The sequence below is a fragment of the Sturnira hondurensis genome, unplaced genomic scaffold (genome assembly GCF_014824575.4).
Source record: "Sturnira hondurensis isolate 20B ecotype Veracruz unplaced genomic scaffold, ASM1482457v3 Scaffold0021143, whole genome shotgun sequence".
Classification (NCBI taxonomy): Eukaryota; Metazoa; Chordata; class Mammalia; order Chiroptera; family Phyllostomidae; genus Sturnira; species Sturnira hondurensis.
In genome coordinates this window covers 29163825-29185509 of record NW_028093774.1, presented here as the reverse complement: position 1 = coordinate 29185509, position 21685 = coordinate 29163825, and the positions used below count along the sequence as shown (strand labels likewise).

Here is a 21685-nt window from a genome sequence, read left to right as displayed (position 1 = left end):
CTTGTCACACTCAGACTACTTCGTTACATACCACTTGTCTGGACTCTGTCAAGATCTGAAGGCACTGTCCCTGGTTCTCACATATTGAAAAGGACATGCTCTTGGCACTAAGAAACATTTACTCGCCAACAATGATTGGAAGAAATCAGTTAGCAAACTGGAACTGATGAGAATCCAAGGACAGGAGAAACCACACTTGACAACTTTTTAAAAATCCCAACAGATTTTTAAACAAAATAGAGTCCAAAGGGTTTTTCTGATTTTTAGAATAGTACAAGTCAGATTTTAAAACACCCCTAACACGCTAGGTAAGACATGACACACCATATGACTTCATGGCGTGAGGCTGTTCAAGAAAATCTGTTCAAAGAAGGTTCTCAAAACAAGAACTGATCCCAATAAAAAACAGCAGTGATAGCAACAGCCTAACATTTACTGAAGACTAAGTACGGGAGGGGTCCAGAGTTGTTTTCTGTGCTTATGTATTATTCGCTTATTAAACCTCCACAACATCCTGTCAACAGCATTGCTATCATATCCTGTGGACACTGCGCATCTACTCTCCAGAGTAGATGAGGCCTGGAGCAGTGACATAACCTGCCCAAAGTCACGCACTAACAAATGGCAGAGCCTGAATTCAAACCGGTTTACACACTTACCACTAATCTGCACTGCTTCCTGATGAGGAAGAAAATGGGAGGTACTGAAAAAGGCTCCTGAGGCAACACAGGAAGCTTTCCACCAAGCTTCGGATTTTAAAAGGACACACAAACGATGAAAGGAAGGAAGCATGACGAATGTTAAGTATAAAAGTACGGCACAGTCTTACAAAAATGGTCTTAGGAAGGCTAATGCACAAAATCAGCTGAAGTTTATGAAAAAGCAAGGCAACAAAATGAGAATGTACTTTTAACTGAATATTTTTCATATTCTTACTGCTTGTAACATACATGTTCCTTATTTGTAATGCAAACACAGAGGAATACAAAAATTGGAAAGTGAAGATCATCATACATAATCAGATCCTACCAGACAATTAACAATTTCATACATCTCCTTCCCAAAACTTCAGTGCACATACAGATAATCATTTTCCCTAAAGTAGCAGACTCGGACTCAAAAGCTCATACTGTTTCAAAATGTGCATGTTTCACTTAGAAACTGACCAAGTGTAGCTCTATCTCATTCTTTTTACACACGTATGACTATTACAATGTCCACAGTTGATTCAAACAACATCCCTAATGAGAAACTTTTAAATTGTTTCCAATTTTCTAAGAATCATTAACAATGATGTATTCAGTATCCTTGTATATGTATGTCTCATGTACATACCAATTTCTCCCAGACTTGCTCAGTCAAAATTTAAGTTGACAGAATCCTATCAAATTTCCTCTTCAAAAGATTATGCTAATTTAATGCACTTATCTACCTATCTACTTATACATTTTCTTATTCGTTTCATAGCATACTAAAAAGGAGTTTTTCTACCTAAGCCTCTACTATATTTCATTCTCTTGTACCCATACCACAGTTTAAAATGAGTATACCCTTTTAATGTTTTAATAGGTATATCATTAGTTTTCTTTTTCAAGTTTATTTCACAATAATTTCATTTGAAATTTTCAAATAAAAAATACTGAAAATTGCAATTAGAATTGCACTAAATGTACAAATTATTTGGAATTTCAATACATATCTTTCTGATGGGAAGTCTTCCCTCCCATCTAGGAATGTTACATTTCTGTATTTATTCAAGGCTTCTTTGCAAAATTTTATTATACTTCATATAAATTTTGTTTCAAAAGGCAGAGATTTTAAAAATATCAGAATCAGCCCTGGCCGGGTTGCTCCGCTGGCTAAAGGGTCATCTAATACACCAAGGTTGTGGGTTAAATCCCTGGTCAGGCAGGATACATACAAGAAACAACCAATGAATGCATAAATAAGAAGAACGACAAATCAATGCTTTTCTCTCCAAAAATCAGTAAATTTAAAAATATAAGAATAAAAAAAAAAGATATCCTACCACTATGGATAGATAATATAAGGTGTGAAAAGAGAAATTAATATTTAATGAGCAACTACTATGCTCCATAGTAGCATCTTGTGCATGATACCAGCAGGCATTTTTACAATTCATATCATTTTATCATCATAACAAGCCTACTTGTACCTTGTAAGAGAGGTAACTGTTATTGCCACTTCACAGGAGACAACACTGAGGCGCAGAATAGTCGATAAGGTAACCAAGTTTTCAGTACATGTCTAAGATTTAAGGTAGGTCTTTGTATCCATCATGCCAAAGGAATTAAGCTTTAACAGCTGTCAGTTCTGGGCTGTTTCCCTGTTTTACTTACAAATGACTGATTAATCCTGTTATTCCCCATGTCACAAATGAGAAAACTCAAAGTTTGACATTACAAAAATATACATGTTTGAAGCCACATTCCAAATATGTAGAAAAGCCTGGGTTCAAAAGTAGTTTTCTCTTACCCCTCAGTTGAAATTCTCAGCTCCTAAAATATACTTAGTGTACACAGCGGAGTCAGGATTCAAATCCAGAGCTTCCAAACTGTCTTCCCTTACATCATGTTCAAATAGCTCAATTCTTGCTTTGCTTTTGTCTTTACTGACAGGGGAATGAGAGTCAGAATAGGTTGTAAAGAGAAAGCTAGCTGTTATAGAAAATAAGTTTAAGTCTCATGGCTAGAATAAATTAAGTCTAATATTTAAAAAGAGACATACATTGAGATCTCTCATACCAAACTCTCTGAGATCTTTGAGAATCAACAGAGAATAAAAAATCTGACCACAGAAAAGGAATGCCATAAACGTCATCACAAGATGGATCTCACTAACAATAATGCCTCAAGCTCCCAAAGACCCATCCATTTCTAGCAGGTCACAAGTCAGGGCTAAGCCTCCCAAGAAGAGACTCAGAAGAAGTAGGCAGGGAATTGAAGTCCTACTCCTAGAAGGTGCTGGAGTCCCAGGTGAGGCATCAGTAGTAGGAAAACAGATAGGAGGCCGACTGCATAGGTTACCAACAGGAAGGATTAGGGCATTCTGGGAAATGGCAGCTAACACGCACCCCAGGCTTATCCCCAACATGACACTGAATGAACTGGTCAGTCACATGACTATAGGCAAGTACCACTCAGTGGTGTCACTGAATCTGCCAATACCCTCTCTGTCCCTTTCGTGACTGATTTAGGAACTAGGGTGAGCCTTGGGTTCGTAAACAGATCCAGAAGACGGAATGCAAAGAAAGCAAATATAAAAAATGAGGTAGGCTGAAAATGCAAAGTATACATAGATGGACTTTACTATTTATGCTTTATTTCTCGTCTCCAGGAAAACTCGGCAACAGAAGACCAATCCATGCTTTATAAGCACTTATAGAAACTTCACCACTACAGAGCAGTAGCCCCCAGAAGTTCACTACTGCCCCATGGAAGATGCATGGCACCCCCTTTTATGACGAAGTCCCAAGGCCCAGAGATGAGGGGAATGATGTAAACACAAGTCCTGGCTTTTACCACAGCATGTGACAAAGCTGCTATACTCTCCATCTTATGGACAGAATTTTAAAGTTCAGGAAGGATATGACATTAAATTCCAAACTGGTTCAAGGATGCAACTTGAAGACTGCTGATTAATGAATCTACGCTGTAATAACAGGAAGTTGCTAAAGGCACGCCACAGGTCCCGATCCCCCGTCCTAGTTAGTTTAGTACTCCTAATCAATGACTTTGATGAGGCCAGTAGCCAGCATATTTAAGGTCACAGATATGATTAAGATGAAAGACACAGAGAATAAGGTGGAGGACAGGTTCAAGATCCAGGAAAACTCCAAAAGGTTGAGGAAAAATTATATTCTACAAACTGTATGTCAGATCCCACACCTAGACAACAACAACAACAACAACCCACAAAATGAATGAGAAAAGAGAAACCATGGCTTTACAACAACACGCATGAAGCTAAATTAGAAGTCCTTTAAAACCACAAGCTTAACGTAAATTAGCGGCGTTACAGCGATACTTCCTCTTTAAGAAAGCCAGCCTCCAGAGGCGGAGAACCCAATTCTGAGCTGCGCCGGACTGACGAGACTCAGGGCAGCGTGTTCAGAAACAGATGTCACCCATGAAAACAAGTGGACACATGCTGACAACTTCAGAAACTGGCAAATGAGATAGGGTTGAGAGAACTAAGGACATGGGCTAGAGAAGAAAATGCACACTGACAGCTGGTAGGCTAGAAACTAGACAGCAGATGGGCTTAGTTCATCCTGAACAGGATATCAGAATTATCAGAAAATTTCCCATGAAAATCTGGATTTCTGTGTTTCTTGGGGGAAGGAAAAGTCTGGCTCTAACTAAAGAAAGAGGGGGAGCCAGAGATCCCTTCAGTGGGAGCCGGCGGGCCTCCTACTGTCTGACTCCTGGATGCCAGGCTTGACCACAGAGGAGCCTGCAGGCATTTGACTCCCAACTGCTGTTCTAGAGAAAAAGAGCCAAGGGGTGAAGATGGAAACTGTGTCTAACACCCGAAAGCTCACGTCTGGGCAGTGATATGACTGGGATAGTCTGGGGTAATAATGCCAAAGGTAGAGTGAGGTTCAACATGAACAGAAAATTTTTCTAACAAAAATGGAACAGGCTGCCTGTGTGCATGGTCTCTCCTCACTGAAAAGGGGTAAATTGAGGTTACCCCTGATCAGGGTTGCGAAGAAGCCTGGTTAAAGAACTAGAACACCTGGCCGGTGTAGCTCAGTGGATTGAGCACGGGCCTGCAAACCAGAGTATCGCGGTTTGATTCCCAGTCAGGGCACATGCCTGGGTTGCAGGCCAGTTCCCAGCAGGGGACACATGAGAGGCAACCATACATTGACATTTCTCTCCCCCTCTCCTTCTCATCCCCTCTAAAGATAAATAAATAAACTCTTTAAAAAAAAAGAACTAGAACAGACGCCCCAAAACATCCTTTCCAAGTCTGGGTTTCTCTGATGGCCTAATCTTATTTTGTTTTATTATTGTCAGTACCCACCCACGGGGAGAGCACACACACTGCGCTGGGCCCCACAGGCTTTTCATGTAAAGAAAGCACTGGTTCATAGTATGATTGCAGAATTTACTGTTTCCATGTCAACTATACACAGGCTTTACTGCAGAATCATTATCTGATCCTCTCAGCCAGTTTAACTTGCCATAAATATAAGAGAACCTGGTTAATTTGTTAGTGGTGAGAAACAAGAGCCCTCCTGACTTGAAGTCATTCCAAGATACAGTGAGGTTCGGAATCACAAGGAGGCATAAAGGGCAGAAAACGAGAACAGAAGATGTGCTGGGAAAACTTGATCTTTCCACACCTCAGTTCACTCATTTATAAAATGGGCATAAAACTTAGCCATGCCTATTCTAAACTGTTGTGGAATTCAAATTAAATAATGCTTATATGGGTTCTCTGACAACTACACAGGTGCTAGGACTTTCCAAAAGAAACACTAACCTGTTGTGTCTAGAGTTCAGTTTATCATGTATACCTTTTGCCTTCTTGGTATAAGAATCTGGACCAGTTTACCCATTCACCCAGTGATCCACACACCCACCTATTTACCTGCTTCTCTGTGTGCACCTCAAACCTCAGTTCTCCAGAGCCTCCCATTTAAGTTGCGAGACATGATTGCCCGGTGCAGAATCGGTGTATGCCAGAAGCACAGCACAGCCCAATGATCTGCCCACACAGCCAGAGGGAAGGGGTGTACAGGTGCTCATGAGCACCCCCGGCAAGGCCCCAGAGCTCCTTTCCATCTCTGAGCTGACTGTTGAATTAGGGTTTAATCCACCAGCCACATCACTGGGGATGTTTAGGAGCTCCCACCACCCTCAGCTCCTTGGCACTAGTCTGTCTCCGGCATTCTGCTAGGCTGAACCATATGAAACTGCGGTTCTGAGTGTCAAAAGCAGTCAAAACACCAGCTATGGCTCAACCTAGTATATCCAGAATTCTAAATGTATTCATTTAATTAGGGCGAGACAATAAGGTCATCGTGAAGGTTATCAAACTTGATCCAGGTAAAGCATAGGGGAGATCAATTTCTTGCCAAATTAATGGTTTAAATTTGAAGTTCTCACTGGGGCAGTTGGTTCACTCGGACATAGAAATTTGTTCTTTTCTACATGCGGTGCCACAAGTATCACTCAGAAAGGAGCTCCAACAGTTGGCTCGAGTACCCATTTTTACAGATAAATGTCAACAACACGAGAAAGGAGACGTTACCTAAAACCTCAGAGCCACGGAAGTACCCAAGTCCCAGGTGTAAAGAAAGATACGATCTATAGATATAAAATGTAAAATGACAAATCAGGAAAAATTCAAACTCTGATAAATGCTAAACAGGTGAGAGCTAGTCCCTTCAGGGAAATTTTAAAGTGTTGAGCTGTGCTACTTCCTAGCTACGAAAGCTCATCAGTTAGTTCTCTGCCTTTGATCATCTATAAAGGTCACTCTCAACCAGGCCAACTCAGTTTTCACAGATCCACGCAACAGTTCCTTAAGACTCCTGATGCAAACAGTCGTTTTCAAGCGAAATAAAAATTCATGTAAACTAGGGTTGTATGTAAAATCCCTTTATAATTGAATTTTAGGGCAGAAAAAAACTGCAGGGATTTAGGTATTACCATTCCTTATTATTTAAAATGTAATTGATTTCCAGCACAATCAATTAAAGAGGTAGCTTATTACTTTTAATGGGCATTAATGGAAACAATAACCGCCACTGCTGAATTTTCCAATGTTTTCGAAACATCAAGAGAAATGAGGTAAAAGTATTATCAACCGAACAACAGATACCTGCAGCCACAAGAATCTGCTTACCTGTAATACGAATTTCTGGTCTATGTATTTTTTGGCAATGCTGGGTTGGAATTCTTGGCTCTCCAAAAACCGTATGAAAAATTCATATACAAGCTGTAACAAACAATGAAATTCAAATTATAATTCACTGAGGATAGTATTCAAAATCATGAAAAGCCTGTAACACTGAAACTGACAGGTCTTAAATGCTGAATCAGTAGGTTATACACCTGAAAAACTAATATAATATTATACACCAACTATAATTTTAATTTTAAAAACTCAGTAAAAGAAAACATGACAGGTCTTAGAAAATTGGGTTTTAACATAAATTGACTAGCGGTGGTAGCATTTCATTGTGGCTCACAGTTGCTGTTATATTTTTTAACTTTTTAAATTAAAAATTAAAAAACACAGCCAAATAAAGCAAATAAAAATCCCAATCTTGTCATTCAGAGATACATTAAGATCTTAGTGTACAAACCTCCCAATTTTTCTCTATAGTTCTATAATACACCACTGTACTATAAATATATTTTATATGTGTAAACTACTTTTATCACCTAAACCAGTGATTTTCAACCAGTGTGCTACAAACACTTTTAATGACCTCTTTTCTTAGACTGTCAAAAAACAAACAAACAAAAAGACAGTGGCGAACACAATAGCCTTCTAACATGAATGCCTGTCTTGAACCATAAATATCTAGGTCATACAATACAGCACTTTATTAGTCACATCACATACTAAGACTACATCTGGTTAATTCTTGGAAAGACACGAGATGACAAAGGTTGAAAACTGATGTTCTAAACAATACATTACAAACAATTTATGTTAACAATATCTAAGCCATTTTTCTTAATAGCTACAAGTAACAGTCCATTATTCATAATCTCCTGCGCTTGGCCCTTTAAGTAGCTCTGAATTACTTCTCTATCAAATTATCCCACAATGCACATCATATTGTATAACATACATTAGTGCACAATGGCTCAATTATTTCATGAGGAGACACTTCTAGAAGTGGAATCATTAGATCAAAAGATATTCAAACATTCCAGAATTTTCAGTGGTCATTGACAAATTTCCTTTCAGAAAGTTCACAGTACATTACACTCCTCTAAGCAACATATGATCGCGGAATATTCTCATCTGAGGAGTTAACCTTGAATAACTGTTCTCATGAAGCCTAGGGGACCACTGTTTATGCTCTCGGCATACTAAACCCCTGTTAAAGTACACACGAGGATCCTGGTGGAGTGCACAAACGTATATGAAAACCAGAGCCTCCAAGAGAGGCAGACACTGGGTGGGAAGCCTAGCTCTGTCCCTTACTGACTGTGTAACCCCAGGCAAGTCGATTTCTCTAAAACTCCCTCTTCAGCTGTGAAATGAGGACGGTATAACCCCTAAGATCAGATGTGTTAATATCTACAAAGCCCTCTGCACAGACTGACTCGTATCACCACTGTCACTATTGCCTAAAACAGCATTCTCCAACTTTCCAGTCGCACTTTACACTTGAAAATGATTAAAGACCCCAAAGAGCTTTTGTTTATATATTAATATATTATATATATTTAGATGATTATAGTATATATACTATAAAAATTTTAAATGTTTATTATTTCATTTTAAAACAATAGGCGGGGGCGGGCAGGGTTGGGAATATAAGACAGAAAGCTGTACTTGAACAAGAATTAAATTAAAAAATTATTTAAAAAATAAAACAATAAATATATTACACGTTAACATAAATCTGTATTTTTGTAAAAATAACTTTATTTTCCAAAATATTACTGAGAAGAGAGGCACTACTTCTTATCTTTGCAAATCTCTTTAAAGGCATGTTAAAAGACGACTGTAATTGTCTTATCTGCTTCTGTATTCAATCTGTTTGGGTTGAAGAATATGAAGAAAACCAAGCCCCACGCAGATCTCACTGTGTGGAAAAGGGAACGCATTTTCAGTCTTTTCGCATAATTGGGGATATTCTTCTTTGACACCACACTACAACCTGACAGTCATCTCTTAAGGATGAGCTGCCATGCAGAATGAGAAACCGTATCAATGAGGTTTGCATACTCTGTCACACTGACTCTAGTAGTCCGTCCTGCACTTCGAACGGATCTGTACTCATGTGGTTTCCTCTACTGGGCCACCTATTGGCCAACTGGAAAATATCGGTTCATTGTGTTATGAATAATCATCAAATGTGAACACACTTCATTAGTCACATTCCTTGGTATCTCCAATTTTTTTTTCTTAAATCTAAACTTTTGGAACCTGTAAAGTGTGAGGTGACAGATACAAGTTTTCCTATTTTTAATTCTGAATTTTACTTGAGTGCTCTGATTTTATTAGTGGTAACAACTGTTTCTTTAATTCATTTTAGAGAAAATATCCACCGAACACTCAAGCCAGAATAACCCTTGTTCGTCAAGCATTCCTCCAGGTAAAAATGACACTTCATGAAAAACCAGTTTAGCTTGCAGCTCAAAGCAACCACACAAGGGCCTCAGCACAGGACACCGTGGTACATTAAGCAGTGAAGGCAGTGTATGCAAATTCCTACTTCTTTATGAAGAATATGTTTTTAAAGCGTGTATTCGAAGGTCAAGATTTAATAAAATTAGTAATGTTTTGCTGCTTCTTCAAAGACATTCTTAAGTGAAAATGCCCCTTTTAAAGAACTGCAAGTTCGTGGCAGTGAAGGCCACTGACAATCAGGTCTCGGGTCGCCCCCAAGGGTCTGCAGACACCACTAACACAGACGTGTTGTGCACACAGTGACCTCAGACACTGAGACTTCAATACTGAAATTAGGGGTTCACAATAGAATCGTACTCCTCTATAAAGCGTTGCTTTTGTCTTTGAAACTCCAAATTCAGAAAAACTCCTTTCCCAATGATCTGAAAAAATACTGTCAAGTTGTACACACTGTACATGGGTCACAGTAACACCTGAGTCCCGACACCTCTAGAAGAACTGTTCCTTTTTTCAATACACTAGCATCTTTCACATCTTAGTTTTACAAACAGAATATAAGGCGTACTCGAGTAACCCACAGAGGGCAGAGGGCCTCCGCTTCCAGCCCCGACACGGGGGCTGGCACACGGGACTGGCCGGCTGCCCCCTCGGCTCTGGCCCCTTGACCTCGCAGTTGTGGTTTACAACAGTTTGGTGCAAACACTTCAGACACACTTATTAATAAGCATAAATATCCCCTGTACTTAAGAGACGGATTTTTACCTCAGAATCAAAAATCTCCCTTGAGTTTCTAAAGGGAAAGACGGGGAACTTGGAGAGAATCAATTAGTTTTCAAGGTCTCATAAAAGAATTCTCTAAGGAACATGAATAAAAAGACTTTAGCAATCCCATTTTTCAGTCTGAAGTGGAAAGCATTAAAAACAATCCCTTAATTGTAAATGGAAGTCCTGTAAAATCATATTCTACTGGAAATACGTATAGGCCTAATTTCAGAAATTACACAAAGAATAGCCATGGTAACTATGGAATACTAGGTTAAAAGATACCAATACAAACAACAGGAAAAAAATCAAGTAAAACATCCAGTAGGGCCCCTTGATATATCTGAACCAACATTTGTAGATTTAATATTCTTTTTTCTACTAACATTTTTAAATATCCCCAAAGACCCATGATTTGTTATAGGTGGTTTTGTGTAGACACAAACTTCAAAGACGAGGTGTTCGGGAGCAGTCAATTAGCTGGGCGGTGTGCCTGACCATTCCCCCAACCACACGTCTCAAAAGTAACGAAACTGCACTGAGATATGGTGGTCGGGTGGTCCTTTTAAACATGTGCTTCCTTGTAAATGTGGCCCAAAAGGAGCACACTGCTAATGCTAGAGCTAAGAAAAAGTGAAGATGTCTAAGAAAGTGCTACATTTTGGCAGGAAAAGTGGATTATTTCATCAATTACAAAGTAAAATGGTGAACATGTTGATGAATCACTATTATGTGAATGACCTATGGGAACAGGAAAAGAGGTGCCTTAAACATTCAGTGAGTGCTCTTGCCAGTGCTAATCCCATCTGCTGGGGGAAATGGAAAGGTGACAAATCTGTGGAGTCAGAATACGCACAGGAAATACAGGATTCCTGACACCAGCCAGGAGCCTGTGCGAAGACTTCCATAAAGCAATAAATGGGGAGGGTAACAGTGTATCCAGTGGGTCGGTCTTTACTGTAAATGAAGGTTGAAACACAGATGAAGCCTATTTTGATTATCATTTGTGATTTTACAACCAAACCGGTAAAAGTGTCATCATCACTCCTCACTGTGGCTTTGGTTTTACAGTTTCAGATGAACTAATGGTTAATGTTCCTATAGTAATGGTATTGCATAAGCTAGACATTTTTGGTGGCAGAACTTAGTGTAGCAACTTTAGAAATTATTTGGCCCTGTATTTTATAAAGTCATTAAGCTTAAGAAGGATTAACTGAAATATTGAGGTAAACTTTATTGTACTTTAGGGGAAACACATCTATGGTAATAGTAATCTTTAGAGTATTTCAACAGCTCTTGCGAATGGCCAGAGTGGTCATTCTTTTCTATTCTTTGGGAAATAGAGAAGACAAATGGAAGTTTTTTCTGTCTTTTCTACATAAGAAATTAAATTTTCCTGAAAAGATTATCTTTTTTGTTTTGTTTTTAATTTTTTTCCAGACTACAATGCAACTCTATAAAATGCTGCCAAACATTAAGAATAAGACATGACAAGAAGTCCACCCACCCAAAAGAGTAATTCTTTCAGCGGGATTTTTGTCACAATCTGGGCTATACTATGAACATCAAACAGTTTTGCAAATTTCTTAGACTGTGGATAGTATATCTGGCACCTTAGAAAAATCAAGCATCTAAGGTAGTAAATCAACTATAGCACTTTAATTAATTTACTCAATCTTGGCATTAGTAGGACAAATACATACATATAACACGCTGGGTAAGAGCTGAGAGCAGAGCCCCTGAAAATTCTCTGCGTAACTAGGAAACAGCACACATGCGTATCTGTAGCAACCCTGAGCTGTCGGAGCGGGACAGGGAATGGTGCACCTTATGTCAAAAATTCTTAAGTGGAGAAAAATATAAACCCTTAGAATGTCTCCAGGCCTTATCTCCCTGCTGCACAGTTTTCCATGCTTCAGAACGTCAACTAGTAGCCACGAACACAGCTACAAAGACGCAGCAGCTTCTTCCTCCAGGTGAAGATGTACAGGGTTATATTCTTTCTCCTCCCTTCCTTTCCTTCCTCGCTATAGTTCTCGGAGGACTAGCCTCTGAGGACAGTCTGACTCAGTGAAGATGACTTCAGGATTCATTGCATTAAATTTCCTTGTTCTGTTCTTTTGAGAAATCTTGGTCTAGAGAAGGCAGCTGGGAGAGGAGGATGGAAAATGACCAGTATGAAAAAGTGAACACAGCCCTGGCTGGTGTAGCTCAGTGGATTGAGCACAGGCCTGTGAACCAGACGATCGAGGTTCGATTCCCAGTCAGGGCACATGCCTGGGTTGCAGGTCAGTTCCTGGCAGGGGCCAGTTCCCAGCAGGGGATACACGAGAAGCAACCATACATTGGTGTTTCTCTTCCTCTCTCCTTCCCTTCCCCTCTAAAGATAAATAAATAAATTTTTTTTTTAAAAAAAGTAAATACAACACAGGTAGGCCTAGTGCCGGGAAAGGAGACGCCCTGATCTGTCCCAGTATATGAATACGACTGGAAAGCGTGGCCTTCTCAGGGTGAGAGAACAAAACTGGCCAGCACACAAGCTCCCTCAGCTGTTGCTCTTCCTTACAACACTTTGAATTAGGCATCGAAATTTGTTTTTGCCCTTCTGGGCTAAAGAAACACATTTGTGGTTATCAGGAAGGCAGGCATACAAGTCCCCAGGCTACCCACCACTGCAAATGAGATGTGTACTCTGTGACCTAATCACTTCTAACTAATGTTAATGTGGAAACAGTTCTGTGCTTGTTTGAGGTTCCAGCAGGCAGGATCACACTGGAACTCTTAATAAGAGGAAGGACTGCCAGCTGGACAGCAACACAGGGGGGCCTACACTAAAGCACTGCACTGAAACTTATTACTTTATTCTTTTGGCATCCTAATTATCAAGAATAATAAATATAAAATGCATTCTCCAGCTTCCCATTAATGTACTGTAATTTGATTTCGTAGTGAACAAAGGCATTCAATCAACTCCCATGCTAATCAGCTAATGAGTTAATGGATCTCTCTTTTATAACAAATGGTATAGTTCAAAGTACCTGTAAGTGTGGCCATGATGCCTCGAGGGTAGGTTCATCTTCTTCTGGATCAAATTCATTGCTGTCACTAGGAGGGAGAGTTCTGAATATATTGCAAGATACCTAAAAATAAACAAGCAGCAGAATTAGCTGGAAGCACCTCCTGGGTAGTTTTACACAAGGTCTTTGCTGCCAGTGAAAGGGAACCCGGAGGACAGATGCAGGAGCACCATCAAACTGAACTGGGGACAGCTTTCCACAGTCTTTGAGGTTGGGACAAAGACTGGCCACCTCTGGGCAAAGCTGGAGAGCTGCGAAGATGTACCTCCTACCCTCTGGAATGGTACACCCTGTCCCTACATGGTCATTCCCACCCCAGGTCCCTGGGATTGTTTACCTTCCATCAAAGCCTGCTTTCAGTTACTTACCACTCACACAGGCTTCTAATTAACCAATTTACACCAAGATATAAATAACTGCTAGTGGGCTTCATGTATTTCCTTTCTCAGGCTTTTTCACAGGTTGCAAACTTACAATTGAACTAACAGTGAAATTTAAGGTGTTCACAAGAAGTACATCAGAGAAGATGTTTTAGAACTTTTCTAACATGCTTATAGTCATACCTAATCTGTTCTCAGTTGGTTTTCAAAATAATAATAGTACCCAGGATAAGACACAAACCTCTAGGCATTCCTTTACCATAGGCAATTTCCAAACTAAATGCTAGCTGCTCAAAGAATGGCCATGTGTTAGTAACTATCGAAACTGGGTGAGGCTTCCTTACACTATTCTACTACTTCTGTATATATTCTAAGATTTCTAATGGTACAACTATAATAGCATACTCAATTTATTTTTAAAAGATTTCTACTGTAAAATGCTTATTTTTAAATGCTGTTGCTACTATTCTGAGGGTTCCTTTTCAATTCCTACTCTGCATTCTGTTTCATGTCCTATGTACTCACCTATCTTCTCCTAAGTAGCCTAACCATCTCCAAACACTTCCTCAGATCGGAAGAATAAAACGAGGAGAGAAGAGGTGGGGCAAAAGGGTGTTACATGTGTAGAAAGCAGGAAAGGAAAAGCAAGGAGTTATTGCACCGAAAGCCTTTTCTGCACTTTCCAGACAACGCAGGAAACACTAAGCTTTAATATTCTGTTCTGAAAGAGGGAAGAAAAAAGGCTTTGGGGCCCATATAACCTAAATTTATTTATTCACTCAACAAACACTTATTCAGTGCCCATTATGAATGTCCACACTGTTCTAGGCACCAGGAAAACAGCAGTGAGCAAAGCAGATAGAAATCTGTGCCGTCGTGGAGTTTATATTCTAGTTAATGTCAGATTATTCCAATTTCCTAGCTATGGAAACCACCCAGATGAGTCACAGAAAGGAGATTCGATTTTATTTTGAGTGCCACAGGAAGCTACTAGTGGATCTTAAGCAGAGAAGTGACATCATTTGATTTTTGCTTTATTAAAAAAATGATTATGGCAGCTATGTGTAGAACGGACTGGAAAAAGACAAGTCAGAAGCCTGTGAAAGTCCTAAGAGGTGATGATGGTTTGGACTAGGATGGTGACCGCACAGACAGAAACAGATCGATTCTATATATACACTGCTGACTTGGATGTGTGCGGTGAAGGAAAGAAAAGAATCAAGATTGAGCCACAGATCTAAAGTCATTTACCCAAGTTGGAGATAGTTTGGAAAGGAAAAAGGTGTCTCTGTTTGTTTGGAGACCCAGAAATCCAGTTAGGAATGTGTTAAAGGAGCAATGTGTAGGAGGCAATCAGACGTACAAATCGGGACCTCAGAGCTGAACACGTCCGGACTGGAGACGAAAGAATTCATCGGCATACACACAATATTTACAACCACAGGGCTAATGGGACACCTTGGAATGGAGTAGAGAAGAAAGGATCCTCAAGCATCCAACATTTAGAAATCAGATAGAAAAAGAACAGCCAAGAAAGGCAAATGGAAAAGAGTAGGATGTAGAAGAAAAGTAGAGTTTGGGGATCTCAGTAGCTAAGAAAGAGTGTCTTAAGAAAGCAATGAACAGCAGCAAATGCTGTTCTGAGATTAAGACAAGCATAGAGCAGTATCTATTGGATTTAGCAGCTCAAAAAGTTGGTACTATTATTATCCCCAATCTATCATTGAGAAAACAAGTACAGGTGTTAAGATCTCAGGTTGCAGTTAGTAACCAGCAGCTCCAAAAGAACCCAAGTTGTCAAGTTCCACCGCTGTGTCCTACAAAAGTAGGTAGACCACCTCTTTTGCTCTAATTTAAATGACTGAAAACATTTTATTAGAATGTTTTTGCAATGGCTAATAACAGTGTGCACAATTCTGTTATTTTATTTTTGTCCCTTCTGATGATTAGAAAATATGTATTCAAAGAAACTAGTGACTTTTCAGATAACCATCAACCTATGACTTCTCTATAATCAATCATACTGTGCAATCACACGGGCAAAAGTCTTAATTACTTGCTTTTGAATCTTCATTAAACTATACATGTATTTCAAAAACTGAATTGAGTTTTCATTTCAACTAATCATTTACAGCTACTGTAATCTATAACAAGGTCTCTTCCTCTCCTGAGATTTAAAAGTAAACCATAAAAGTGAAGAAGGAGGAAAAGAGGAAGAGGAAGAAGAGGAGAAAGAATGCGACTTCTGTACAGTACAAATCAGGATAGAAAGATAGAACGTCTGTTCCTCTGTACTCTTGGACATATAAATTCTCTGACAGTGCCCACCAGGCCCTACAGAAATCGCTTACATACTTGTTTGTCTCTCCCCACTAATCAAGAATACTCAATGTCATTTTCACATTAGTTTCTCTATAATATATGAAGCATCAAATAAATATTCACAAAATAAAAGTGCTTTATTGAGTTTACTTTTAAACATTCACCAGATGAGAAACTAGGAAGCACAAATGTGTTGGGCTGGACAATTAAGAGCTGACTCAGCTGGTAAAGTAGTTCTCTAGTACATTTGGAAAGAATGTCAAAGCACATCATCAAGTGTCATGGAAATGGCCGAGACTTTGACCCAGTCTACAATATAACAGGTGCTTCATAAAAATGTCATGAATGAATCAATCATTGCTCCCATCTTGGAGACTCTATCCTAAGAAAGTAACCCAAGACAGGACTGAAAAAAAAACTAACGCTCATTTGCAACATTCTTCAAAAAGCATAAACTTGGTAATAGTCCTTATGTCCAACATCAGAGAGATATATCAATTTAGTGGGATACTGTGCAGCATTAAAGAGGATGGCTATATGGAAGCACAGAGAAATGCTTATAAATAAAGATTTAGGACTTTCAGACAAGATGGAAGCATAGGTAGACACACTGTGCCTCCTCGCACAACCAAAGGACAACAATTTAGAAACAAAATAAAAACCAGAACTGACAGTAAACTGAACTGTATGGAAGTCAGACAGCTGAGGAGATAAAATAGACACATTCATCCGGACTGGTAAGTAGGGCGGAGTCAGGCAGCTGGACACAGAGGGGTCCCAGCACAAAAAGCAGTGGAACCCAGTACACAAGATGGTAGCCAGTGGCTGGCAGAACTCGTGTGCAGGGTGGCAACAGGCAGACCCAGGGAGGCAGCGATAGTGAGGCGAGGCACTGCATGCAAGGCAGCTGACCAGACAGTTAAACCAAAATTCATGTGAAGATAAACCAGGTGAAATTGGGGAGTGAGACAGACCGCACAACCCAAAGCCCCAGCATGGGGAAATAAAGCCTGCTGAAAATACCTATGAGGATTGATGTGCCGGGGGAGAGACTCCCAGCCTCACAGGAGAGTTCGTTGGAGAGATCCACAGGGTCCCAGAACGTACACAAGCCCACCCACATAAGAATCAGCACCAGAAGGGTCCACTTTGCTTGAGGGAAGCAACAAAGGGGACTGAGATCTGACAGAAAGCAGAGCAAGCACCACTGTTCTTCTCTCTTGGCCCCACCCCCAAGTACAGCTTCACAACCCAGACACTGGGTTGCCCCGCCCTGGTGAACACCTAAGGCTCCACTCCTTCATACATAACATGCACAACAAGGCAAAAAAAAAAGGCCCAAATGGAAGAACAGATCATAGCTCCAATGCAAACACAACTAAGTGATGAACAGACAGCAAACTTATCAGATGCACAGTTCAAAGCACTGGTGATAAGGATGCTCACAGAACTGACTGATTTTAGTAAAAAATTTGAGGAACAAATGCAGGCTAAACTAATTGAAATAAAGGGAAATGCACAGGAAACCAATAGTGATGGAAAGGAAACTGGGACTCAAATCAATGGAATGGACCAGAAGGAAGAAAGAAACATCCAACCGGAAAAGAATGAAGAAAAAAGAATTTGAAAGAATGAGGAGAGGTTTAGTAACCTCCAGGACATCTCTAAATGTTCCAACATCTGAATTATAGGGATACCAGAAGGGAAGAGGAAGAGCAACAAGTGGAAAACTTATCTGAACAAATAATAAAGGAGAAGGAAATGCAAAGGAAATTTCCTGGCAAAGGAAATAGACTTCCAGGAAGTCCAGGAAGGTCAGAGTCCCGAAGAAGGTGGACCCAAGGAGGAATACACTAAGACAGATTATAATTACATTGCCCAAGATTAAAATAAAGGAGAGGATCCTAGAAGCAGCGAGAGATAAAGAGACAGTCACCTACAAAGGAGTTCCCATCAGGCTGTCACCGGATTTCTCAAAAGAGACCTTACAGGCAAGAAGGGGCTGGAAAGAAGTATTCCAAGTCATGAAAGGCAAGGACCTACATCCAAGATTGCTCTATCCAGCAAAGCTATCATTTAGAATGGAAGGGCAGATAAAGTGCTTCTCAGATAAGGTCAAGTTCAAAGAGTTCATCATCACCAAGCCCTTATTTTATGAAATGTTACAGGGATTTATCTAAGAAAAGATAAAAACATGTATAATAAAATAAGAGCAAACTCACAATTATTAACAACCACGCCTAAAACAAAGACAGAAACAAACTAAGCAAACAAGTAGAACAGGAACAGAACCACAGAAATGGAGATCACATGGAGGGTTAGCAACAGGGGAGTGGGAGGAGGAGGGGGGGAGAAGGTACAGAGAACAAGTAGCATAGATGGTAGGTAGAAAATAGACAGGGGGAGGGCAAGAATAGTATGGAAAATGTAGAAGTTAAAGAACTTATGACACATGGACATGAACTAAAAAGGGGGGAAATGTGGGTGGGAGAAGGTGTGCAGGGTGGAGAGGAATAAAGGGGGGAAAAGGACAACTATAATAGCATAATCAATAAAATATATTTTTTAAAAAATTTAGGTGGAAAGACAATTGAAAATGGTGTGACTATAACTATAAAGAATGGATATGGGTAACTAAAGGGAAATTAAGAAAAGCTGTATTAAAGCAAGAAGATAAAGTAGGTAGTTACTATTTTCCTCTTGGGACACACCAAATAAGTCCTAAATCTATAAAAAGTATAAGTTAGAGGCATATAATATACAAGTTATGCCTTTAATTTCAAGATGCAAATGGGCTCTTGAATTTGTCTGAACAAGATCATAGCTGTCAGGAAAGAGTTAAAACTCAGAGCTTCCTACAATACCTTAGAGTCTAGCTCAAAATTGACCAGTTTAACTGCACAGTTTAGCTCCAAAATCATGAGTTTAAAACTGGGTTGTTCATTGATGGGCTTGGGGGAGATCCCTAAATCCCCAATTTTTCCACAACATTGTGCATGTAGGTCCAATTTGAGAAAATAAATCACCTTCATCAGAGTTTCAAAAGACTTCCTAGCTCTAAAAATGGTTAAAAACCACTGTCCAAAATGATAAATATACTTCCATTAAATCTTCCTTTATCACTGGCAGCCATTTCAGGTTTATAGGCCAAGGTTAAGTAGATGATTAAACACACAGTATTATTAAATAGGTAATGGCAGCTGCATGCTCGTACAAATACACTGTGACCGCAAGTAGCCACCAGCACCACTCCCCACCATGCAGCCACTCTGTACAGTGTCTCTGTGGCTAGGTTAAATCCACCTAGGTATTTCTGAAGTCACAAATTGTCCCTGTGGTATATTTAAATATATGAGTCACCAGCCTTGAGCCTTCTATTTTATTCATTCAGGAACAGATTAACAAAAATATGAACAAAAGAAAACTTTCAAATATATTAGAAGGATTTATTTTTCAACTGTATTATTTTAATCTACACTGGTGTCAATGCAAAGAAAAAAATTTAAGAAATAATTATCTTTGAGGTAGTTTAATTCATTTTCACACATTAAAATAAACACTGAATACTGGACTCAAACTAAAGGCTTGAAGGCACTGGCCTGGCCTCCAATGAGTGACTACAGAAAGCAAGGCTGGGGCAATGGGAAGAACATGTATTAAAATAAAACAGAAGACGTAAGATTAGGGGCTCTACTGAGAAGCTTCCAGAATCAGATCATGTTACAGGCTACTTTATCCGGCACCTTCATCTTCCAAATACGAAAAGTGAGGTTCCAAGAGCTTGGGTTTTCCAGGGAAACACAGGGCCACAACCGCAGAGGGACCCTCGGGGCTCCTTCTCGGGCGTACCACACCCCCTGCCCACGCAGGCCATGTATGCACCTGACTTCTTTCTAGCTCTCTTTTTCCTCCTCATTTCTTTTCATTATTTTATTACTCTCATTTTCTCACCTCTGCCATCATCTCCCTGGGTTCTTGGCCTGCCAGTGGCCCCAATGGCACCCATGGACACTGACAACCTACCCAAGGGCACTGCTCAGCACTAGCAAGGAACTAGAAATCATCTCTTCCCTCCTGCTGCATGGTTCAGACTTGCATCATCAAACATCTTTATTATAATAGTTTCCTCTCTCTGGTGTTCCTGTTCCTTCTATCTCTTCTTCTTATCTCTCCCACTTGCATTTTGAGTCCCTTAAGGGACCCCTTACTAATCTCGGAATGCCTAGTACCTGATATACAATAAATGGAAATACCTGAGGGATTGCCAGATAAATCTGAATTTCACATAATTCTTAGCTCAAGTATATCCCTCTTATTTCATGAACATACTTAGACTAAAAAAATTATTTGTGACAACTACTAGGAGACTTCCAGCTAAGATGGAGGTGTAAGTAGACACACTATGCCTCCTCACACAACCAAAAAAAGGACGACAAATTTAAAAACAAGAAATAACCACAACTGCAAGAAAAAAAACTGTATGGAAGTCCGACAACCAAGGAGTTAAAGAAGAAATATTTATTGAAACTGGTAGAGGGGCAGAGATGGAAAGCCAGGGCACAGAGGACATGTGACACAGCAGCAGCTAGAGAACTGGGCAGTCCCATATTTGCCAGCAAATAAACCTGAACAACTGGGGAGCAAAACAGACCAGCACAACCCAGGGTTCCAACATGGGGAAATAAAGCCTCAAAACCTCTAGTGGTAAAAAACCCTGTGGGGGTTGTGTGGTGGCAGGAGAAACTCACAGCCTCACAGAAGAGTTCATTGGAGAGACTCACAGGGTCCTAAAACATACACAAACCCGCCCACCTGGGAATCAGCACCAGAAGGGCCCAATTTGCCAGCCAGGGCAGTGACTGAAAACCAGCTGAGAACTGGGCAAGTGGCATTAGTGCCACAATGCAACAACATGGGTTGCCCCACCCTGGCAAATAGCTAAGGCTCTACACCTTACAACATAGTAGGAACACCAAGACAAAGAAATATGGCCCAATGAAAGAACAGATCAAAGCTCCAAAAACAGAACTAAGTGATAAAGAAATAGCCAACCTATCAGATACAGAGTTCAAAACACTGGTAATCAGGATGCTTACAGAAATGGTTGAGTATGGTCACAAAATAGAGGAAAAAGTAAAGGCTATGAAAAGTGAAATAAATAAAAATATACAAAGAAAAGTGAAGGGAAGGAAACCAGGGCTCAAATCAGGATTGGGAGAAGAAAGAAATAAACATTCAACCAGGACAAAATGAAGAAACAAGAATTCAAAAAAATTAGGAGAGGCTTAGGAACCTCTGGGACAACTTTAAGCATTCCAACACACAAATCATAGGGGTGCCAGAAGGAGAAGAGGAAGAGCAAGAAATCGAAAACTTACTTCTTCCCTAATCTAGCAAAGGAAATAGACTTCCAGAGAGTCCAGGAAGCTTAGAGAGTCCCAAACAAGTCGGACCCAAGGAAGCACACACCAACGCACATCATAATTAAGTTACCCAAGACTAAAGACAAAGAGACAATCTTAAAAGCAGCAAAAGAAAAGGGGAAAGTTACCTACAAAGGAGTGCCCACAAGACTCTCAGCTGATTTCCCAAAAGACACCTTAGAGGCAAGAAGGGGCTGGAAAGAAGTATTCCAAGTCATGAAAGGCAAGGACCTACATCCAAGATGACTCTATCCAGCAAAGCTTTCATTTAGAATGGAAGGGCAGATAAAGTGCTTCCCAGATAAGGTCAAGTTAAAGGAGTTCATCAACACCAAGCCCTTATTATATAAAATGTTAAAGGAACTTA

At 39.9% G+C, this 21685-nt stretch overlaps 1 protein-coding gene across 3 annotated transcripts in view; it reads right to left on the bottom strand.

Annotated features, from left to right (window-relative positions):
* The window catches only part of PPP2R5E (protein phosphatase 2 regulatory subunit B'epsilon), a 150913-nt gene that overhangs the window by 29646 nt on the left and 99582 nt on the right, over positions 1-21685 (bottom strand). For all 3 annotated transcript variants that reach the window (XM_037031501.1, XM_037031502.1, XM_037031503.1), the window contains 2 exons: positions 13155-13256; positions 6883-6975 (listed from right to left, as the gene is read on the bottom strand). In XM_037031501.1, coding sequence (XP_036887396.1) covers positions 6883-6975; positions 13155-13256 — 195 coding nt within the window. The remainder of the gene's footprint in view (positions 1-6882; positions 6976-13154; positions 13257-21685) is intronic.